The following is an 18,994-nucleotide window of genomic DNA, read 5'->3' on the forward strand; positions in this document are numbered from 1 at the left end:
CCCATGGAATCCAACAGGGCTGTGCCAAACTCCAACTCCCATGGAGCCATGTAAGATTCCCAGGTGCTGCTGCAACCCTGGGGGTGCTGCCATCTGGTGCTCCGGGGGAGGCCCTGTGCACATCTGCTCACCCTGTCCTTCCTTTACAATGGCCTCCGAGCCAGGAAAGGGTCCCGGCCGACCATCACAACAGGCATATATATTAGACTTTTCTACTAATTACATATCTATATTATGTAAACTAGTATTGGTTTGTTTTATTTTTCTTATTTATTATCATTCTTCCCAATTTTTACTTGTTTTTTTTCTTGTAACCATTTCCTGGACATATTGTAAAGCACTTTGAGCTACAGTCTCTGGAGTAAAATATGCCATAGTAATAAATGTTCTGGTTGTGGGTTCCTCTTCAGCTTTACCCTTTCATTCTCTTGTAACCAGCTTGAATTTAGTTCTGAGATCTTCACTTGCGTGATCAATTATGTAACCTTGTCCTGTCACACTTGTTCCCAAACAGCATACACTGACGTTTTTTCAGTTATATTGACCTCTTTTATGAGTTGCTTTGGAAAAAAAAAGAAATGTAAATCAAACTAAAATCTCAATACTCACTGCCTGGCTAAAATTGTTTTACGTCACTTGTTATACTTATGAGTAATGCTTCTTCATTTCCTTTTTCCCTTTTAACCCGATGACTCATTTTTTTTCCTGTCAATGCTTAATATTGATTTATTACGTTGAAATATGTTACGAAACTCTGTCCTGCCGTTATAACGTTCTGCTCCGGTCCTGTTGATCGATCCGCGCCGAGTCCTGGGCTAATATTTGCTCAGCTCCCACTCCCTAGCGGCACACACTCGTCTGTTTTTCGGCCTTGACTCGGTCACCTCTCTCCGGGACTCGCCAAAGATCCACCATCAGCGACGCGCCGCCCCTCATGAATATTGCATTAGCCCCGCCCTCCGCCGGATGAATAATGCATAGCGTTTGCTAATCGGAACAGGAAACGGTGCCATCTTGTTCCTGCCTGGTTTTTTTTTTTTTGAAAGGGGTCAGAGCTTCGGGAAAAAAGAAGGGGGACGGTGACCCAAAGAAGCACCTGAAAAAAACATCCTGCAGATTTCCTTCCCGGCCCGTGTGCTACTCACCTACCCGTGACGGAAAGTCGGAGGGGAAGGGCGAGGTCCGGCTGAGGAGGAGGAGGAGGAGGAGGAGGAGGCGGCGCTGGAGGTGAGGAGGAAGAAGAAGAAGAAGAGGAGAAGGAGGAGGAGTAGGGCCCCCTGTCACCGCGTCTTCATTGCCGAGGCTTTCTCTGCATGTTTCTGCGCTTCCGGGTTGGGCTGTTATCCTTCTCGTAGGCAGACCCTTCAGTCCCTGCTTGACCACTCGCTCCGTGGTGCTACTGGCCTGCCACCGTGTCCGAGGCGGGTCTGGAGCTAAATGGCAGGCTGCTGACAGGCAGTTTTGCTTGTTATTTTTATTTGAATGTAACAGTTCAAGTCTCCCGGCAGCAGTTTGACATGGAGTGCAGGTTTCACGTAAAAAAGTAAGTTGCCTTTTCATCTCCCGCCTCTTTCAGATTTCCTCGGGGACTCGATGTTACTGCTCCGTGCCGGCCTGCGGTCTGAATCGGACTCTGAGCCTCCTCCCGGCCGCTGACATCCTCCGCTTAAGAGGACAGAGGAGACAGCGGAGTGGTGTGGACAGGTGAGGGCTCTGCTGGGGTGGGGTGGGCAGGGCAGGGCACGGCACGTAAAGGGGTTTGGTGCGGCAGGGTGGGACAAGATGGACTGATGAGGAAAAAAAGACAGGATAAAGTCAACACGTGAGGAAAGAGTGGTGGGCAGTAGGTGGGTGGTGCTCATAATAGGCAGGTGGGGCCAGCAGGGAGAAGGTGGTACAGCTGGAGGCTTTGGAATCTGGCGGCTTGACTTTGGAGTGATGGTTGAAGGTTGAGTTTGAAGTCGGGTATATTGAGGACGTGAACATGTAAGGCAGTGTTCACTCACTGAGCAAATTATTTGGAAACCCCGTGTACATCTGCTTACTTGTGCAAGTAGGTAATCGACCAATCATGTGGTAGCAGGGCCGTCAAAGTAGTGCGCCGGGCCCCAGTTTTGATAGCAGAACAGCAAAGTTCATGGGCATCTGAAACATAGTGGGCCCCCGGCCAGCACCCATACGTTAATATGGCCAGGTATAGCAGTGGAGCATGTCATGCAGAGCCTCAGTTAGGAGCTTCAGTTCATGTTCACTTCAAACGCCAGAATGGGGAAAACATGCACTCTCCGTGATTTCTGCTGGTGCCAGATAGTCTGGTTGGAGTGTTTTTGTAACTGCTGATCTCCTGGGATTTTTTCACGCACAGCAGTCTACATGTAGAGTTTACTCAGAATGGTGTGAAAAACAAAAAAAAAAAACAAGAACATGCAGTGAGCGGCAGTTGTGTGGACGGAAACGCCTTGTTGATGGGAGAGGTCAGAGTAGAACGGCCAGACTGGTTCACACAGACAGAACGGTGACGGCAAACCAGCTAACCACTCTACGATTCTGAGCAGAAGGGCATCTCAGAATGCACACAACACGTCAAACCTTGAGGCGGGTGGGATACGACAGCAGAAGGCCAGTCTTTTCAGCCAAGGCTGAAGTGGGCAGCTCTCGCATGCAATAGAAAAAACTAGTTTTTTAGTTCTAGGCCTTTCCTAATAAGGTAGTGGTGATGGTTAAATATGTCTTCATTCCAGTCATAGCATGATGGAAGAAGCTAGTATGTACAGATGACCCCTGAAATTCGCAGGGGTTAAGTTCCTAGATAGAACACCTGTGAATTGTGAAAAACTGCAAATTTTGGATGTGGTCAAAAAATGCCTATTTTTATAGTTTAAACCCTAAGTATGCCCCCAAAACACTTTAATTTCATTTCAAACTTGGCTTAATACATTACCCTAAAAAAAAGTAAAAGTAAACCTGTTTGCTGTACTGTACTGTACTGCTATGTCTCCCGCAGTGCTAGAATGTAAAATACCGATGTTACCCTACATGTACTGTAATTCATGCAAGCGTGTTTTCTTTGGTATAAGTAGGGTAAGTACAGTAATAATTTAATAAAAATACAGTAAAATGTGCGGGTACTCGGAAGTAATGAATGGTATTGATTGAAGCTGATAATGAATTGGCCGTGCAGTACAATGAAGGCATTTAATGAAGATAATGACTGCACAGCAAAGCAGAAGATTTACAGCTCCTCTTCTTCAGGCACTTCAGGAGGAGTCGTATCTTCTGACGGGTGGTCTTCTCGTGGGATTTCATGCTCGCTTTTCTTGACAGGTTTGAGGAACATTGTGATGGGAAGTTGCGGCATAACTTTTTAGTTCCTGGAGCAAGTCTAGTAGTTCAACCTTCTCCTGGACTGTCTTAAACTTTTTCTGGTGCTTAAGTTCATTGCCAGAAGCCTTAGAAGATGAAGAGCATTTGGGCGGCATCTTAGGGCTTTAAGAAGAACAAAACGAAAAACACGAGATAGCTGCACGCGGTAAACTGTTATGGTACGGGAATGCTGGGCTGCATCTGCCGGAGATGCGTCACAGAGCAGCAGCCAATTGGCAGCAAGGAGAAATGAATAATGCTCTCGGATTGGCTACTTTCACCATCCCAAGCCGTGATTTCCTCTGCAGATGCTTTGTGTTCTCTCTACAGTACAGTATTGCCACGAAAAAAGCCATAAAAAATTACGGACGATATTTGCAGTTTCTGCTAATTATTAGTTAGGTTCTAAGGAAAAATCCGTGAACGACTGAGGACGCGAACTCTGAACCGCAACTTTGTGGGGGTCTATTGTATGTACACAGTATTTTACAAACTGCAAGACAAAAAACCTAGCAACCCCACTGACCAATGAGGAAAGACCGCCTACCAATTAAAACGTCAAATTACGATTGCGTGATTTAAATGCTGTGACTGTGTGATTTTGGGTGGTGTTGATTCGTGGAAAAAAAAAAAAAAAACAATATTGTGTACGTGAAGCTCAGGAAAAATGAAATCTACAGGTTGTTAATTATAGGGGTAACCTCATTTTCTCCGTTTGTTGAAAACTTCAAAGGTGTGACACACAAGGTTTTTCCATAGTTGGTGAGAGCTGAAGATGTAACCTGAGCAGATGAATCTTGAGTTGTTCTGAGGAACACAGATCAGCGGCATGAATCCAACCTGCAATGTGTTAATAGTCCAGGCTGGTGCTGGCAGTGTGGGGAGCGTTGTCTTGGCACACTTTGGGCTGTTAATACTGATAAGCCGCGGCCTATTTGAGTGTTGCTGCCTGCCGTCTTTTCATTACCACAATTGACCCTTCATCTTCAAATGGCTACACACAACGTGATGATGATGATGTCAAATAGCAAACTGGTTTCATGAACATGACATTGAGGTTGGTGGTCTTCCCCAGTCACGGTTTCCAAATCCAGGAGAACATCTGTAGGATGTGCTTGATGAGGTAGATGTGCAGAAACTGGGTGAGAGTTATCACGTCCGCATGGAGCAGAAAATCAAAGGACGAATCCATGCCATGAAGAATTGAGGCTGCTTTGAGAGCAGAAGGAGGGTCCTGCCCAGTATTCGTACAGGGGTCCTACGAATTTGCTCAGTGAGTGTATGGACTTTAAATGTAAAATCAGGATGGAGGAGGGCATAAACGCACAAGGCAATGCATAACCTAACAGGTACTCAAGCTTGCATCTTCAATTTGTTTTGATTTTTGTTTTCACTCTTTGTCTTCTGCTCTGCTCAGTTCTCCATTGTGAAGATGTCGACCTCTTCACTTAGACGCCAGGTGAAGAACATTGTCCACAACTACTCTGAGGCCGAGATTAAGGTAGATTTCAAATTTTGGTTTTCCTTTTTGCTGTGGTACCGTTGGAGAGTGCCCGCAGACCCTCATGTATGGGGTGTGCACCAGTGCTTGACTGGTTTAATGTCCCGTTTACCAGCTTATCTTCATGAGTAACAATCACGAGTGCTCTCCCCTCGACTTTCTCGTATACTCAGATATCGGGATGGATATTTGAGGAGTAAACCGCAAGACATTGATTATATTATGAACATTAAATAACCATCAACATCAAATCAAATGAATAATATATTGAACAAATATTATAAAAGTAAAGCTGAATAAATCGGACTCTGCAGCTGCATGAATAAAAAAAAAAAAATTTGAGTTTGTGTTCAGGTAAAGTACCACTTCCGGTTAGTGGAAATAGCCCCAAAGTTGATAGAAATCTACGTTTTGTATGCAAAATATGGTTGACCAAAGTGAAAGCGTACTCAAGTTATCTTGTTTATACACATGCACACAGACATACATAAGTCCAAAAATGGTATTTTCGAACACAGAGATGTCTAAATCATTAATTCCGGATTCCCGCCTTGCTTTGCAGAATGAAGTGCTTCCCAGGTTTTAGTCCTAAATGTCCTCCTCCTTAATTTCCACTGGTGTCCTGAAGTATGTGACGTGATTCACGGTTAAGTTAAAGGAAGTCTGCTGGATCGACTTTTACCGTAACCCTCTTTGTTGGGCTGAATGGCCTGTTCTAGGTTAGATTGCTCTTATCGATGCCTTTGAGAATTTTAAAGTCCTGGATGAGGTCCCCCCCCTGACTGACTGGGTCTAACTCTCCGAGTCTGTCACAGTAGGACACATCCTTAAGTCCCATGATGCACTTGTTTGCTCTCCTCTGCACAGCTTCAAGTGCTGCTCTCTCTTTCATGTTGGGTGGTGACCAGAACTTCACACGACACTCCAGATGTGGCCTTGCTGCTGCATTTTTTTTTTTTTTTTTTGTACATGTATGTTACATGCATTGCCACCTCTGCTGTCCTTACCTGTTATCTCCAATAAATAAAGTCATGGATGCAACACAATTTTCTTCACCTGAACTGTTCAAAGACTGAACTTATTTTAATATGAACTTCTTCACCAATCTGTTTGGTCCATTTGTTGACCCATATTCAGTTATCCCCCACCACTAATGCCCTTAACCTTGAGGCTCACGTTAAAAACATTACCGACATTTTCTTTTTCGTAATACTGTAAAACTTTGGCCATTTTAGTCACAAAGTGCCACCGATTGGCGGATTCATGTCGTTATCGCTTTTCATTTAGATTCTTTTCGGTCTATGTGCAAGTTCTCCTCATCAGTTCCAGTATATGCTAAAATGTGCTGGTTGGGATTCTTACCCGTGACTGTGCAATTCTGTACATCACCCCAATACTTTCAACTGGTGTCCTATTCATGAGTGCATCACATTTAAAACTCTTTATTTTTATATACAAAGCAGCCTATGGCACAGCCCCTTATTACAGCAGTGGTCTTGTCAAACCCCCCCTTAAAAACAGCTCCTCCGTGCTGCTGGCTCTGTCACCCGGCCATGGGAGCACCCCCCCAAACCTGTGAAATGTCCTGTCAGTGGATGTTAGAATCGCCCCGACTCTTAGCTGCTTTAACTCTTTTAGGGCTCATTATTTTTTTTTTTCCTTTTTTCCTAGGGCTGAATATTTTTCAAAAAAACTAAACTGAAAAACACACAAAGTAATGGTTTTAACACATTAATCAACATAAAATGCTTATTTATGACAAATGGTTCTCTATTTTATGTTCCATGAACCTTTACAGTGCGTAAATTCACATACTTATTATGTATTTATTAGATACCTGTTTGTCTCATCACTCATAAGCTCAAAGGCACTTTCTGGGGGGAAAAAAAAACAAAAAAACGGCTATCTGTCTTTTGTTTTTGATTTCCAAAGCACGTACATCCAAATCAGAGTTCAATTCAGCAATTGTACACAAAAAATCTTTATATATAATACACTACCGTGGCTGTCTGTCCGGGATTTTAAATCACCTGTAGCTCGCAAACCATTTGACATTTGATACACATACACTACGTAATATCTACTATCCACTTTCAGGGTGATGATTGACCTCCAAGGTTATTCCTCTTTTTATTTTTATTTTATTTTATTGTAGAACTAGCAAAATACCCGCGCTTCACAGCGGAGAAGTAGTGTGTTAAAGAAGTAATGAAAAAGAAAACGAAATATTTTGAAAATAATGTAACATGATTGTCAATGTAATTGTTTTGTCACTGTTGTGAGTGTTGCTGTCATATATATTTATATACACACACACACACACAAACATATATATATACAGTATATGGACGAAAAAATGAAACCTGCTTACCTTTTGTAAGTAAGCTGTAAGGAATGAGCCTGCCAAATTTCAGTGTTCTACCTACATGGGAAGTTGGAGAATTAGTGACGTTGGAAAGTTCAATATGGCGGCCGACAGTGGCATCATACCACCGAAATAAGTACGTACATCGGTTTTGGTTAGCGCAGGGAAGCCACCTACCAAATTTCGTGAAGATAGGGTCAGCCTTCTACCTACACGGGAAGTTGGAGAATTAGTGATGAGTGAGTGAGTCAGTCAGTCAGTCAGTGAGGGCTTTGTCTTTTATTAGTATAGATCAACTCTCGGCAGTGGCCAGCAAGGCGGATGTGCTCATCCCTAGCACCTTCGCCGTCACTTCCCCTACCTCTTCATATCTTAAATCATTCTTGAGGCAGATTGAAGGCTTAAGTGCCAGCTTAAGTGAAAAATTAACAAAAACATACAAAGTAATTGTAACACAAACACTGACTTAATCATTTTTAACGTGAAAAGATGGCAACGGAAGAAGAGAACAAGCGGGCCGCAAGGGTGGAGAAAAGAAGAGCTGCTCAGGAAGCAGCAAGAGCATCAGCCTCTGAACAAATGAATGATCAACGTACAGAGAAAGAGGAGGAACACTAGGAATACTCAAGTCAAGTGGATTCAGTGCATGTTATCGTGTGTGCAGTGCACCGTTACTAGTAAATAAAAAACACACATGGATTATTTTGCTTTGTGCATTTGCTTCACTCTCTCACCGGGTGTCAATGCCATTCTAGACGTTGTTTATGCTACTCGCACACATGTAGGGAGTCAACGTCAACTCTAACAGTCCTCTTAGAAAAGATGGTCTGCCGATAACATAACAGTGAATTTTATTGACGGTTACAGCGGATTATCGCTCTCTACATCCGCCCTCAACCCCTGCCGTTGAGAAAAGTTGCCATCCGTCGATAAAGAGTTAAGAAACTACTTCTACTATGAGTTTACTCTGATTTTGAACAACTTTCAGGTCTGCTTTTCTTTTCCTTGGATTTTATTTGCGTCATGTTCCGTGTTTTGCTCCATTTTATTATCCTGCTTGGTTTGTAAATTTTACCGTATGTTTTTCATTTTGTCCTTTACAACTTGGTTTAATATTTTTACTGTACTTTTTTTTTGTTTGTTATGCCTTGTAGGGGTTTAGGTTAAGAAAAGCGCTCTGTAAAAAAGATGATAGTCGGCCCTCCGTATCCACGGGGGATTGGTTTCAGGACTCCCCACAGATACCCCAAAATGCACAGATGCTCAAGTCCATTTTATAAAATGGAGTGGTGTTTGCAGTCATGCTAAGCAAATCCCTTGCGTGTATTTTCAATCAAGCGGTATGCCGCTTTTTCATAAGATCTAAGATTTTTATTTTCCCTGTTGAGAGATGGCACTTTATGCCCCCTCTTAGCCTTTGAGGGAAAACTGAATTGCTTTTTAGGAGCCTTTTTTTTTTTTTCCTCACAGAAGCAAAGGGTATGCATGTAACCCCTCTTTTACATGGTCCCAAAATTCCTGTAGTTTTGCTGTGATAAGAGGCAAGCGCACGTGTGTGTAAACTCAAGATGGCTAAACTTGGACAAACCCACTTTGAATTTCCTCCGTATCTACAGCGCTGCTGCTTAAAACATCAAGTAATAACTTCACTGCTACTTATTAGCACCAAAATACACAGCTCAAAAAAATGAGGGGAACACTGGATCATTACCGTCTAATGCCAAGTCACTGAAGCTTCAGGGAGGATCAGTCTGTCCAGTTAGGAAGCACAATGGACTGTGAATCAACGTCACTGGCTTTGGTGCAGATGAAAGTGACAACAGGGGCACTGGAGGGCAAAAGTAAGACCACCCCCCAAAAAGGGAATGGTGGCCACAAACAGTTGTTCTCTCCTTATCCTTCCTGCCTGTTTCTTCTCTCATTTTGTGTTTTGCTCATGTCCTTGTCACTCCTGGTGGCATGAGGTGCTACCTGCACCCCATTCAGGTTGCACAGGTAGCTGAGCTCCTCCTTATGTGTCATCACAAGAAGGTTTGCTGTGTCTCCTTGCACAGTCTCAAGAGCATGGAGGAGACACTAGGAGATGGACTGTTACACAAAGAGACCTGGACAGGGTCGTAGAAGGGCATCAGCCCAGTAGCAGGACTGGTGTCTGCTCCTTTGTGTAAGAAGGAGCACTGGCAGAGTCCTTCAAAATGACCTCCAGCTGGCCCCTGGTGTGCATGTCTCTGACCAAACCGTCAAATGTCCATGTTGCTCTCATCACCACAACTTCAAGTGCTGCTTTGTCTTTCATGTAGGGTGGTGCCCAGAACTGCACACAATACTGGTGGTCTCACTGCTGCATTTTTTAAAATTTATTTTTCTTATTACCACACTTATTTTAACTTCACCTGTTTGTTGTCTTGTACAAATCTTGTAAATCGATATTTAACCCACTTCCTATTGTCCAAATGACTTGAAATTTTGTGAAGTTGCTCACTTCCGATGACAATACATGAATCAATAATCAGTTTCACTAATTGATCAATTAATCCATGTTAAATAAGAAATTAAATTTTCATATGAAGAATAGTTCAAGATTTCACCAATAGATGGCGCTAGTAACAGATAGAAATATTAAAGGAAGTGTTAAAATACTGATTACAAAATTATACTAAAACATACCCAAGACTAAAAAGTTGAAAATATATACCTTTTAAAATCCATGGTTATATTAAGTTAAAAAGTGTACTAAAAAGTAAAAAATAAGTCTCTCCTACATCACTCGTAAAACAAAAGCATGGGCGCTTTTCATCAATCAACATTCAAAAAACACTTTTAAAATCTTAGCAAAAGCTCCGCCGCTGGCGCCCCATTCTCTTCATAGATAAGAGCAGTTCACCCTGAGCACATGTGACAGACGTGAAGGAGTCTGGAAATGCTGTGATGAAGGTTATGCAGCCTGCAACATCATCCAGCATGACCGGTTTAGTGGTGGGCCGGCAATAGTCTAGGGAGGCATATCCTTGGAGGGTCACGCAGACCTCCACATGCCAGTCAACGGTGCCCTGACTGCTGATGAAATCCATTGTCATACCTAATGCTGGTGCAGTGGATTCCTCCTGGTGCTGGACAGTGCCCAGCATCGTGTCTTCCGAGTGTGTAGGCAGTTCCTGGATGACGAAGGCATTGGTGCCATTGGCTGGCCCACACATTCCCCAGACCTGAATCCAGTTGAGAACCTCTAGATCGTTACGTATCGGTGCATTCTGTGCCACCAAGTAGCGCCACAGACTGTCCAGGAGCTCAATGATGCCCTGATCCAGGTCTGGGAGGAGATCCTCCAGGGCACCATCCGCCGTCTCATCAGGAGCAGACCCAGACGTTGTCGGGAGTGGTTACAGCTATGTGGGGGCTCATACACACTACCGAGTCAAATTAGGAGTCGCCGGGATGAAATTCACGCAAGTTGGTTCAGCCTGGGATTCCAGTTTTGGACTTTGTTTTTCGTTGTGATGTTGAATCAGCCCTCGGTGGGTTGGTGATTTTGGTTTCTATTGACATCATTTTGTTCTCAACGAATTACACAGTATTACTCAATATAGATATTTCCCCTTGAAGATTTTGTTCATCGAGATTCGATGTGTGATTTAAGTGTTCCCTTAATTTTTTTTTGAGCAGTGTACAAAGCGACAACAAACATTTTTCTAAAACTGGGTAAAGAGAACAAGATTTCTGGAGGAGTTTAACTCGTCTAAAAAGCAAGCTGAAACCACCGGAATCGGCGGCGTGTCGCAAACCACTTTACATCTACAAGATCTGCTCCTGCCAACATGACAGAGAGAGAAGGGGAGAGCGAGCCAGCGCTAGGCCTCCTAATAGAAAACGTTTAGAACCTCATCTCTCAATGCATGAATGGTAAGTTCACCAGCCACACACACAACACAACACAACACAAGTTGCAAAAGAGCGGCGAGGCGAACAGTGCTCAAAAAGACGAGAGCTGGAGAGTGAGAGAGAGAGAGACGGAGGATATCTGCGAAATGTCGGGAGGCTACAGCGAGGTAAGAATACTCATCACTCCGTTTGTGTGGATTCAGAGTGGTGCTTGACCTGCGGCAAATTTCAAGTTTTGCTTTTTGAAACTTTCTTGAAATTTTTTAAAAATATTTTCAATCCGTGGTTGGGTGGATACGGAGGGCCGACTGCATTATTTACATTTCCACTCCCAGCGTTTGTCTGGACGTATTTCAAAGTACAACTGTGTGTCTGCTGTTTCCCATCTCTGATGCACTTGTTGGATGTCTCAATATTCGGCAGGTTCGTGAAGCAACCTCCAATGATCCATGGGGCCCTTCGAGTTCACTGATGTCGGAGATTGCAGATCTGACGTACAATGTCGTGGCCTTCTCTGAGATTATGAGCATGGTGTGGCGTCGACTGAACGATCACGGAAAGAACTGGAGGCATGTGTACAAGGTGTGAGAGTAAGTCTAGAGAGCACAGTTGCGGTCCCTTGAGCACCTTCTTTTGTCTCGATTAACCCCCTGCTGCCTTTCTTTTCCTTTTCTGCTTCACATTGTGTGTGATGACTCCTGCTCTTTAGGCTATGACTCTAATGGAGTACTTGATAAAGACTGGTTCAGAGCGCGTGGCCCAGCAGTGCCGAGAGAACATTTACGCGGTGCAGACACTGAAGGATTTTCAATACATCGATCGAGATGGCAAGGATCAGGGTGTGAACGTCCGCGAGAAGGCCAAGCAGCTTGTGGCTCTGCTTAAGGATGAGGAGCGTTTGAAAGAAGAGCGTGTGCACGCGCTGAAGACGAAAGAGAAAATGGCTCAGACGGCAACAGGTACCCGACCTTGTCTCTTGTTTTTGGTTGGTGGGGGGGTGGGCTTAAGTGGGTGCAGGAATCAGAAACAGTTGCACTTTGCCAAAAATGTATTCTTGCTTTTAAACAAAAGTTTCTATTGGCTTTTACTCCTGAGGGTTTAAATTGAATGAATGAGCGTGAGATGAGAATAAAGCCGTCGATCCACAGATTTTCTCCTAGTAATAAAAGGATTCTCAAACTTTGATACTTAGAAATAAGTAAGTTGATTTTGGTTTGAGTTATTATTGTAAAGGAACAATGATGTTTTTCTAGCAAAATACATTCTTCAGTATGGGAGCTGTAAAACTGTGCAGTCATTTTCTTATTAACAGGATTGCCAGATTTCCAAAGCCGCAGAATGGGACAGCCACCATTTTGAGTGACCAAAAGAAAAACAAAATGTTAAGGAATTAAGGAAGACAAAAAAAGAGATAATTTTAATTAAATTATAATCAATCTATATATATATATATATAAATATATATATATAAAAGCCTCTGCCGAACCATGAAGACTTGAAATTTGTAACGTAGGTTACCCTTGGCCCATAGGTGCTCGCTAAAAAACGGTTTTAAAAATTCCGTGGTCTAAGTGTGAAATTCCTTGTAGTTTTATAGACCCGTTTGTTTGTCTGTCTGCTTTTCACGAGTGAACTACTGGACAGATTTAGGTCTTTTTTTTTTTCTTTAATTTGCTTGAACATTCTGTTGAATTTGCGACTTTCTCGTCGCGCTAAGTCATATCATAGTTCACTTGCGGTACCCCTTTATTAGCATGAATCTGAGAGAGACTCATTGGGCTGTGAGGAGGGGGGTGGGGCCCTCCTCACTCTCACATCTGCCTCGGAGCATAACCTTCATTCCGCTTAGTGAACGAGAGAACTACTTAACAGATTTAGATCTTTTTTTTTTTCTTTCTATAATTTGTTTGAACATTCCGGTTGATATTGCGACTTCTCTCATTACGCTAAGAATCATAGTTGGCATGCAGAAGCGATATATTCGAGCTAATCCGAGACAGAGGCTGCGGGCCGAGAGGGAGGGAGAGGAGTGACGTCAGGAGTAGAGAGCTGGGCAGGACCTCCTCACTGTTCTGTTTCACTACTATGCGCGAGTGTCGGGAGGCTTTGCACCCTGGGAACCAAGTTACCCAAACTTTTCTCTTAACGTTTCAGTAATTATTTTCCACTCAGATGTTGATCTTTGTGATCATAAAATAGATCATTACGATAGCCATTGAAGGATTCATAATTAATTGCAGAATTACAGTATTTGAGGGTTCCTCTAGACCAGGGGTCGCCAAGTTCAGTCCTGGAGGACCTCCGTGGCTACAGGTTTTCATTCTAACCCTTTTAAATTGAGTGCCCCGTTTGTGCTGCTAATTAACTTCTTGTAAATTCATTGTAATTGAATTGCTTTTTTAAGATTTGTTCCTCTGATTTTGGCCTCAAACTCCAACCAATTTCACTCCAACTAGTTGCTTAATTAGGTGCCAATTCTTGCCATTAATTAAACCCGTTCTTTCATTTCGTGGCTTGTCGCTGCTCTCGTGCAATAGCAGACATTTCCGAAATTGTTCATTTTCTCTTTTCTAAGAGCACCGTTAAAATGTTTTGGGGATCTGAGCAGATCCACATTCCTGAGACCTTCATCTTTCTTTATTTTTAGGTATTGTATGATGGACACCAGTTGTTTTGGCTCATTTTGTATCTCCATTACTGTTGGGCTCTTAATTAAGGAAAAAGAAACAATTAAGGGGTCTGAGCCTTCAAGAGCAAGTCAATTAGAATGAATTCAAAAGAAGTTAATTAGCAGCAAAAACGGGTCACTAATTTAGAACAGGGTTAGAATGAAAACCTGCAGCCATGGTGGTCCTCCAGGACCAGAGTTGGCAACCCCTGCTCTAGAGTGCCTCTTTCTCTTGCATCATTAGGCTCAAAAACTAATCGTCAAAAACCACATCGACATGTCATAACAGGTTTATGTTTCGAGTTTGGTATTTTTCCATCCAGTCGTTTCAGCTCCAGACCATCCTCAAGAAAGTGTGAGACACAGACAGACACACACCCATCATTGAGATATCGATGTTTTTGATATCGGGGGACTCTAAAACCTTGAAATGCTTCGAAAAACAGATCAAACTTTCCTCCCCCATAGACAACTGGTTATAGTTGAAGGCGCAAAACAAAAATAGATAAATAAATTAACATTGTCCTATAAATCGCTAGTCCCTTTAACTGCTGCGTTGATTCCTGGGAGTTGACATCTTAAATTTTGGACGATTGACATCAATAGTCTACTCTTCTGCGGTGATTTATATGAAAATAGCTGCATCTTTACAAAGGATTGGTTTTTTTTTAAAAAAGATCCCACATTAAATATTGCTTGCTGTTAAAAGACCTCTGAATAGTCATGTTCTTCTATGTTTCCTTTTAACTGATGTTCTTCTTTAATATTTTGCCTCCCCACATCCCAAAGGCATGTGTGTTAAGTTGACTGCTGATTTCAAATTGGCCTGTGTGTGTGTGTGTGTGTGTGAGTGAGTGACGGTGTCCTGCAATGGACTGGCACTCCTGTCAGAGTTGCCACCTTTCTTGCACCAGACACTAATGCACGGGTGTCAAATTCCAGTCCTGGAGGTCCACGGTGGCTGCAGGTTTTCATTCTAACCATCTTCTTCATTAGTAACCAGTTTTTGCTGCTAATCAACTTCTTTTGCTTTAATTTTAATTAACTTGACTCGGGGCCCCTTAGCCAAACAATAATGAGACACAAAACAAACCGCCACATGACCAGCTTCCCTGTGCCCATCACACAATATCTGAAATTAAAGAGAGGTGAGGTGTTCTTAGAAAAAAACGGAAAATCAACAGTTTTCAAAATGTGTGCTACGGCAGAATGAGAGCAGCAACAAGCCTTGGAATTAAATAACGAGTTTGATTAACAGCACAAATCGGCTTCTCATTAAGAAAGTGATTGGAGTGAAATTAGTTGGAGTTTGAAGCCCCAATTTAGCTGGTCATCTGTTGGCTCGTTTCATGTCTCATTTCTTTTTGGCTGTCATTTAATGAAGAAAGGAATACATTTAGAGCACTGAATCCTCAAAAACAGGGCTTTTAAAATGAAGGGAAGAAGAATTTAGTTAGCAGTGAAAAGTGGTCACTGATTAGGAAGAGGGTTAGAATGAAAACCAGCAGCCCACCAAGCCCGGAGTTCGACACCCCTGCACTAATGGGATAGGCTCAGACACCCTGAACCGGATTAAGCGGGTTTAGGAGTGTTTTCTTATTGCGTATTTCAAAACAAGTGTCAGTTTTTTTAAAAGATATTTTGAGCGTTGAGAAGTTCAATCAGTCCTCATTGTATATAACACTAGTAGCAAGTAATTTTAAGGCAGAGCTATGTAAATTCTATAAATGGTGTTTTCTAAAGCTCGTCATCTAAGAGACAAATGAATTTATTTCATGATGTAACATCCAGGAAAAGGTACCGTCTTTAAAACTCCATTTTTCCGCTCATTAGGATTTTGCTTCCAAAACCCCCCCATCCCCAAAAACCAGTACATTGCTGGCTGAGCACTTAACAGCTGCTTCTTTAGATTCATTTGCACCGGTGTACTGAGGAGGAAAATCCAAAAAAGGTGTCCCCGGGTCAATCCTTTGAATTCCAAAGTAGTCTTTGGGGTCTTCCTGACAATGTGTGTTATGTATGGAAACATTTTTTTGATATTGATCAAAAGGTGTGGAATTATATAAAGAATAAACACACCTATATACACCCCTCCATCCCCCCAAACATTGATCTTTATATATTGGATTGTTGTCATTAGGGTGTCCTGTCATAGGGACCCTCCATACACATTTAAATGACTCCAGAGAGGTCAAAATACTTAAAATAGTTCATTTGTTAAATAAGATGAAGGGACAGATGAATAAAAGAAGAACGTACAGGTAGCTAGTTAAAGACAAAGCATAACATTTTGTGGAGCCCACCTTCACAAGTGTAAACCCCGGCCTACCAGCAGACCGCGTTAGCGCCGTGGATGGACAGAGTTCAGTGCTGGGGATCACATTGTGGTTACTCCATTTACGGGGCCACCTCCAAGCCACAACAACGATAAAATAATAACCACAGCATCAACAACGAAAAAATCTCTAAACAAATAATTTTATACTTGTGATAAAGAGTCATCCAAATCCACAATCGGGGTCTGCCTGGAGTTGAAGGAGATGAACACAGAAGGTGTCCCTCGGTGCTCGGTCTGTTTATCTTCTGTATGATAAACTTAAACTTCCAAAGAACCAGGGTGGTGCAGCTCTGGCCCCAGTTATGGGGGTCTTGAAGGGGCTGGGTGTGGAAACCCTTTTTGTTCGTTGTTGGTTTGGTGCAGTAAATCGATCCATGTCTTTGAAAGGAGTTTCATGCATTCTGGAGCTCTAGTCAAAACAGCAAACTTTATCAGGGTAGCAGAGGCCAAAAAAAATTCTTTCCTACAGAGTTAATGGCGCAGTAAATGAAAGCAAAAGCGAGAATGCATGATAAAACGAAAAGGAATGTACTGTGACATGATGATTAATCATAATAAGTAGACATAAATATATTTACATAACAGTAGTATTTCAGAAGCAGGCTACTAACGAGTTCAAAGCTTATTAAATACACATCCAGAATATTATTAATCGTCACCGCGGCCTTGAATTGGCATACCTCAGAGTCGCACAGAGTACCCCGTCTGGCAATATCTTCAAATTCTACACTGACTACTAAATGGGCGCAAATGAATCTAAAGAAGTGACTGCTTGGTGCTGTGCCAGCAACAGACTGGTTTTAATCTTAATGAGTTGAAAAATTAAGTTGGTTTCTGTATATGAAACACCACGGGCTGATCATCTGATTAACCAACTCGAATTTTAGAAAGGAGGATTCAGGTTTGTCGTAAGGAAAAGCAGACCGAATAGGGCGAGGCCCAAGTCTGGGAAACCCCGGTGTAGTCGAGCGGATTCGTCAGTGGGTGCTGTGCTGTAAGACACAGGTGGGGGCTTTAACTTACAAGAAAGTTCAGTTTCTGAATCCTCTTAATTCTCTAAACAGGGTCTTGGTCAACTACAGCCTGTCCGGTTGTATTTGAGACAATAGCAAGCAAGGGCGTCACGAGGGCGTCACTCTTCACGCCTTACTGCACCATCACCAAACCAGTTTACCTTCATACCTTTTGGGTGAATAGCAAACGTACCTGGGTAGACATCTCGTGGACGTGACGAGAATACACTACCTGCACACTGCTGAGACTGTTTGTGAGTGAGGCGGCAGTGTGATGCTCTCGAGTGGCACAGGCAACACACTTCGTTTGGGTGCTGCAAGTGTGGCTGGCACTTTGTCAGAATGTTTTTTGCTGTGTGTAATAATAAAACAATAGAAAGTGGTGTTTGGAGGATTTGAGGCATCTACTAACTGCCATCCGAATCAGACTGTCTCGGGTAAATGGAAATTTGTTAGAATTTATTAAGAATAATTAGAGGTACTGCTTTAGCAAATTCAGCTTATAAAAAAAAAAAAATTTGAATTCTGGGTAGCTTTTTTTTTTTAAATGAGCACCAACCATTTTTCCCCCAATCTCCCTGTTTAAATTTTGACAGTGGAGTGACTGACAAGTCTTTCTACCCTTCATTATTTTGCTTCTTTGTTTAACATGCAAACCTGCAGTGCTGTGAAAAAGTATTTGCCCATTCTTGATTTTTTTTTTTTTTTTGCACGTTTGTCACACTTAAATATTTCAGATCATCAAAGAAATTTAAATATTAGACGAAGATAACCCAAGTAAACACAAAATGCAAGTTTTAAGTGATAATTTTATTAAGGAAAAAAAAAAAAACCTCCAAACCAACATGTCCCTGTGTGAAAAAGTAATTGCCACCCTTAGCAGCAACAACTGCAATCAAGCGTTTTGCGATAGCTGGCAATGAGTCTTTCACATCGCTGTGGAGGAATTTTGCCCGCCTTTTGTTATAATTCAGCCACATTGGAGGGTTTCCGAGCATGAACCACTTTTTTTTTAAGGTCAATCCACAGCATCTCAATTGGATTCAAATCTAGACTTTGACTAGGCCACTCCAAAACCTATTCAGAGGTGGACTTGCTGGTGTGTTTTGGATCATTGTCCTGCTGCAGAACCCACGTGCCACACAGCTTGAGGTCACAAACTGATGGCCGGACATTGTCCTTCAGGTAGAGAGCAGAATTCATGGTTCCATCAATCACAGCAAGTTGTCCAGGTCTTGAAGCAGCAAAGCAGCCCCAGACCATCACACTACCACCACCACCATGTTTGACTGTTGGTGTGATGTTCTTTTTTCTGAAATGCACTGTTACTTTTACTCCAGACGTAACAGGACGCACACTTTCCAAAAAGTCCAACATTTGATTCTTCAGTCCACAGAATATTTTTCCAAATGTCTTGAGGGATCATCAAGATGTTTTTTTGGCAAAAGTGAGACCAGCCTTTATCTTCTTTTTGGTCAGCAGTGGTTATCACCTTTGAACTCTGCCCTGCATGCCATTGTTGCCCAGTCTTCTCCTTGTGGTTGAGTCATGAACACTGACCTTAACGGAGACAAGTGAGGCCTCTGGGTTCTTTTGTGACCTCTTGGATGAGTTGTCACTGCACTCTTGGGGTAATTCTTGTAAGCCGGCCACTCCTGGGAAGGTTCACCACTGTTCCATGTTTTTTCCTTTTGTGGATAATGGCTCTCACCTTTAGAAATGGCTTTGTAACCTTTTCCAGACCGATAGATGTCAATTACTTTGTTTCTGATCTTTTCCTTAATTTCTTTAGATCGCAGCATGATGTCTTCCATTTTGGGATCTTTTGGCCTACTTCACTTTGTCTGACAGGTTCTATTCAAGGTCT

General features: G+C 42.5%; 1 protein-coding gene across 8 annotated transcripts in view; it reads left to right on the top strand.

Moving 5' to 3' along the window:
* Positions 1 to 998: 998 nt before the first annotated feature.
* Positions 999 to 18,994, top strand: part of epn1a (epsin 1a) — a 54,137-nt gene continuing 36,141 nt past the window's right edge. For 4 of the 8 annotated variants that reach the window (XM_039741628.1, XM_039741629.1, XM_039741630.1 and 1 more), the window contains exons 1-5: positions 1,000 to 1,227; positions 1,577 to 1,704; positions 4,781 to 4,864; positions 11,532 to 11,690; positions 11,818 to 12,067. In XM_039741628.1, the coding sequence (XP_039597562.1) occupies positions 4,796 to 4,864; positions 11,532 to 11,690; positions 11,818 to 12,067 (478 nt within the window). In that variant the 5' untranslated portion in view covers positions 1,000 to 1,227; positions 1,577 to 1,704; positions 4,781 to 4,795. Of the gene's footprint in view, positions 1,228 to 1,312; positions 1,332 to 1,372; positions 1,544 to 1,576; positions 1,705 to 4,780; positions 4,865 to 11,531; positions 11,699 to 11,817; positions 12,068 to 18,994 lie in introns of those variants that run through there. The other 4 variants (XM_039741625.1, XM_039741626.1, XM_039741627.1 and 1 more) reach the window with 4 other exon arrangements.

This window comes from Polypterus senegalus, chromosome 18 (genome assembly GCF_016835505.1).
Source record: "Polypterus senegalus isolate Bchr_013 chromosome 18, ASM1683550v1, whole genome shotgun sequence".
In the NCBI taxonomy this organism is placed as follows: domain Eukaryota; kingdom Metazoa; phylum Chordata; class Cladistia; order Polypteriformes; family Polypteridae; genus Polypterus; species Polypterus senegalus.